Consider the following 4,089-nt stretch of genomic DNA (forward strand, 5'->3'; position numbering starts at 1 on the left):
TTTATTTATTTATTTTTTTTTTTTTTACTGAGTTGAAAAGTAATAGGATCTGACCCCAGCTCTCTGGTTACAAATCCTACTAATTGTATTTGTCCTGTTCTTTCTTTCAGAACTCCAACATTTGCCGGTGGTTTGTTCTCTATATCTAAGGCCTATTTTGAGAAAATTGGGACCTACGATGACAAAATGGAGATATGGGGCGGCGAAAATGTCGAGATGTCTTTTAGGGTTAGTTTTAGCTCTTTAGAATTCACCTACAACTATAATAATGAGATATGTTGAACGTGTATGTGTTTTGTGCTGTCAGGTGTGGCAGTGTGGCGGACAGCTGGAGATAATCCCCTGCTCCGTCGTGGGTCATGTGTTCCGCACCAAGAGTCCTCACACCTTTCCCAAAGGTACAGAGGTCATTACACGTAACCAGGTGCGCTTGGCTGAGGTGTGGATGGACGACTATAAGCTGATTTATTATCGACGCAGCCAAAGTGCAGCTAAAATGGCCAAAGATGTAAGAACTACTTTCAGAGAATTAAAATATTAACCTTGTGTTTGTGGTTATACAGTATATCTACTGTAAGTGTAAGCAAGAGCATATGACTAACTGCATGACTTGTTTCCTGTATGGTTGTGTAGAAAACCTACGGTGACCTATCTGACCGTTTGAAACTCAGAGAAAGCTTACAGTGCAAGAACTTTTCTTGGTACCTAACCAATGTCTACCCAGAAGCCTTTGTCCCAGATCTTACCCCTGTCAAGTTTGGAGCTGTAAGTCATTTTAAAAACGCAACATTCATGACGATTAGCCATTTTAACCCAGTCTGGGACCAAATGTTTATTTATTATTTTATTTTGTGTGTGTGTAGCTCAAGAATAGGGGATCACAGCAATGTCTGGATGTTGGAGAAAGTAACAATGGGGGAAAGCCTGTGATTATGTATGTATGTCACAACATGGGCGGCAATCAGGTATAGTACCATTGCTGTGTCATTCACATTGATATTATGATTAGAGGTGCTCTTAAAACAAAAGTGACACATTGTAATAAGAATAAAATGACATTTTGACCATGGTTTTCTTCTTGATCCAAAGAGAACAGATGTTCATCGTGATGTTTTGTTTTCAGTACTTTGAATATACCTCACATAATGAGCTGAGGCATAACATAGGGAAACAGCTCTGCCTGCATGCGTCTCCTTACCCAGAGCCAGTGAAGATTGAGCTCTGTACGGTGAAGGGCAAAGGCAGTAGTTTGACTCCTGAACAAGAATGGGTGGTCACAGAAGTAAGTGTTATCTCTGAACAGAAATTAATTACTCAACTGTTCGTTCTTCGTTTTTACCGTCTCTGTTTGTTATCAGATCCTACTTTCTTTCCCTTTTACTTGATGTCTGTTGCAGTCCTTTTTAGCAGGTGAACAACTTGATCAAATACCACTGTTGTCACCAAAAATATAAGCTATACTTAAAAATGTTATAAATGTTGTATATTGATGTACACTACCGTTCAAAAGTGAATGGTCTGGATGATTTTATTTATATTAGACTTTTTTTTTTCACGGTAAGGATGCGTTAAATTCATCAAAAAGACATTTATAGCCAAATATTTCTGTTTTAAATAAATGCTGTTCTTTTGAACTTTTCTGTTCATCAAAGAATCATGAAAAATATGAAATATGGTTTCCACAAAAATGAAGCTGTACAGCTGTTTTTAGAATTTATTAGACATGTTTCTTGTGCACCAAATCTCCACATTAGAACGATTTCTGGAGGATTAAGTGACACTGAAGACTGAGTAATAGCTGCTGAAAATAATTACTGTTTTTACTGTATTTTTGATCAAATGCATACAGCCTTGATGAGACTTCTTTCATAAACTTTTACAAATCTCACTGACCCCAAATGTTTAAACTGTAGTGTACTGTATATGTTTTTATTATATTATAATATTAGAATGAATAATTAAATCCTGATATTCATGTTACATTTTCAGGTCAACTTTTTACCATAATCTATAATAATTTAAATTGCTGTGATTTGATAGTTTCACCTCATTCACATGAAAAACTTGTTTACATTTCTTCTTGCTGTTATGTTAATTTTAGGAGCAACTACTGAAGAATCCATCCTCTGGAAAGTGTCTCCATAAGAAAGGAGACAAGATATTAATGAGCCCCTGCAATCCAGAAGACCATCACCAGCAGTGGGCTTTCAGTTGACCTCACACTCCAATTGAGGAGCAAGGACATTCACTCCCAAAAGACCCACGAGGGAGGGCCAGCAGCTACAGGTCAGGCTGACAAACTCACTGCAGGCCTGAGCGGATGCACTGGGAGTGTATTGGATAGTTCATATCCATAAGCTCCCAAAGACATTATGATCAGACTGGGGTCAGGATGCTCAGGGAAGACAGAGTGGAGATCATGCACATCAACCCACTGGAGCATCACAGAGTGAACAATCCAGCAGCAAGATTGTTTACTTTATGCATTTTATTGCCTTATTGATGATGTTTACTGCTGCTTTTAAATGGTGTAGGTTTTATTTATTTTTAAAGAAATGGAAAATTAAATATTTTTGGAACATTGTTAGTGTTACGGCCACTGAATGGCCAGCCTTGCCAACTATACATGTGATGTTTGTATGATCCCAATCATTTGCACATGCTGCAGGGGATGAGGGTTTTCTTCAGCTCTAGTAAACTGTCACAAGACAGCATTGGTTTTAGATCCTTCTCTTGTGTTTTTGAAGCCATCAGTATGTATAAAGCAGCATGTGACTTGAATTGCTTGATTGTTTCAGTGTGCTGAGGTCTTCTGGGGGAAATCATGCTCTAATGTTGTATATATGTAATTATCTGTTCCGTCCTCTTCAACTCTACATTATTATTCTTTATAAATTGACTACACAGATTTATTCTTCAATAATTGGAGATTTCAAATATTTGAAATTTTTTGATGTATAAAAAAATGCACACTCCCAGATAATTTGCTGGTGTCGTTTTTGAAATCCGTCCGTCCATCCATCCATCCAGACCATATAGATATGGTCACAATAGTTTCCATCAAAATAACAGTTCATGATTTTTAGGTCTGCTGTCCTGCAGTATTTAGCTCCAACACTGATCAAACACACCTGCTTGTAATATTCAGGTAATCCTGAAGACTTGAGTAGCTTGTTCAGGTGTGTTTTATTGGGGTTGGAGCTAAACTCCTACAGGAGCAGAATTAAAGAACTGGTAGCCTGCTGCTGTTGTCATCACAATGAAATTGTGATAACTTGATATTGACCACTATTGTGATCAGCAAAAGAAATAAAGCAACAAAAAGCTTCCGAAATCTTACACTCTTATGGAGTTCCTTTATTCTTTTTCTTCATGATTTTACAATAGTAGTATGTCTAGTTGCTATGGTATTATTAGTGGAAATTATGGAAGTTGAGAGATTTATTATTTTTTTTGTCTGTTTTGCGGCAGAATTAAAGAACTGGTAGCCTGCTGCTGTTGTCATCACAATAAAAAGAAAAAGCTTCCGAAATCTTACACTCTTATGGAGTTCCTTTATTCTTTTTCTTCATGATTTTACAATAGTAGTATGTCTAGTTGCTATGGTATTATTAGTGGAAATTATGGAAGTTGAGAGATTTATTATTTTTTTTGTCTGTTTTGCGTATATATTACAGCGGCCTTTTTGAATAAAATAATTTATAAGGTGGTGTAATGGTAGCTTTGTGGCCAACGGTTGTGAGGCCAAATCTGTAATTTCTCTTGTTCACCGATAGGTGGCAGCCGGCGTCATAATTTTGTTTTGGAGGGTTGTAAAAACAGGTAGTAAAAATAAACTGAGAAACTGAAGGTTGTTCCTGAAAGTGCTGGAAGTACAGGTAAGGTAACATGCTTTCACTGATAACGTTCTCCTATAACGTGGCGTGAGAGTTAGTGCTGTAAAACCAGCACGTTTAATTCTATCTTTAGAGCTGGTTATCTCAGTAAATTTCAAACTGACGCGCTCTGTGTTTGTATAGACGCTTATCTCGTTTAAATATTTACCGTGGTTACCATAGTTTCCGCCAAAACACCAACTAATTAATGTAG

The 4,089-nt window shown here is 37.1% G+C and overlaps 1 protein-coding gene across 2 annotated transcripts in view; it reads left to right on the forward strand.

The window, feature by feature from the left end:
- The window catches only part of LOC107695825 (polypeptide N-acetylgalactosaminyltransferase 6-like), a 13,830-nt gene extending 10,535 nt beyond the window's left edge, over positions 1–3,295 (forward strand). Inside the window, exons 6-11 of one of the 2 annotated variants that reach the window (XM_016495894.1) lie at positions 111–228; positions 308–508; positions 634–765; positions 864–965; positions 1,124–1,282; positions 2,102–3,295. In XM_016495894.1, the coding sequence (XP_016351380.1) occupies positions 111–228; positions 308–508; positions 634–765; positions 864–965; positions 1,124–1,282; positions 2,102–2,215 (826 nt within the window). In that variant the 3' untranslated portion in view covers positions 2,216–3,295. Of the gene's footprint in view, positions 1–110; positions 229–307; positions 509–633; positions 766–863; positions 966–1,123; positions 1,283–1,358; positions 1,421–2,101 lie in introns of those variants that run through there. The other variant, XM_016495895.1, reaches the window with a different exon arrangement.
- The last annotated feature ends 794 nt before the right edge of the window (positions 3,296–4,089 follow it).

This window comes from Sinocyclocheilus anshuiensis, unplaced genomic scaffold, assembly GCF_001515605.1.
Source record: "Sinocyclocheilus anshuiensis isolate Anshui unplaced genomic scaffold, SAMN03320099.WGS_v1.1 scaffold234, whole genome shotgun sequence".
Taxonomy (NCBI): domain Eukaryota; kingdom Metazoa; phylum Chordata; class Actinopteri; order Cypriniformes; family Cyprinidae; genus Sinocyclocheilus; species Sinocyclocheilus anshuiensis.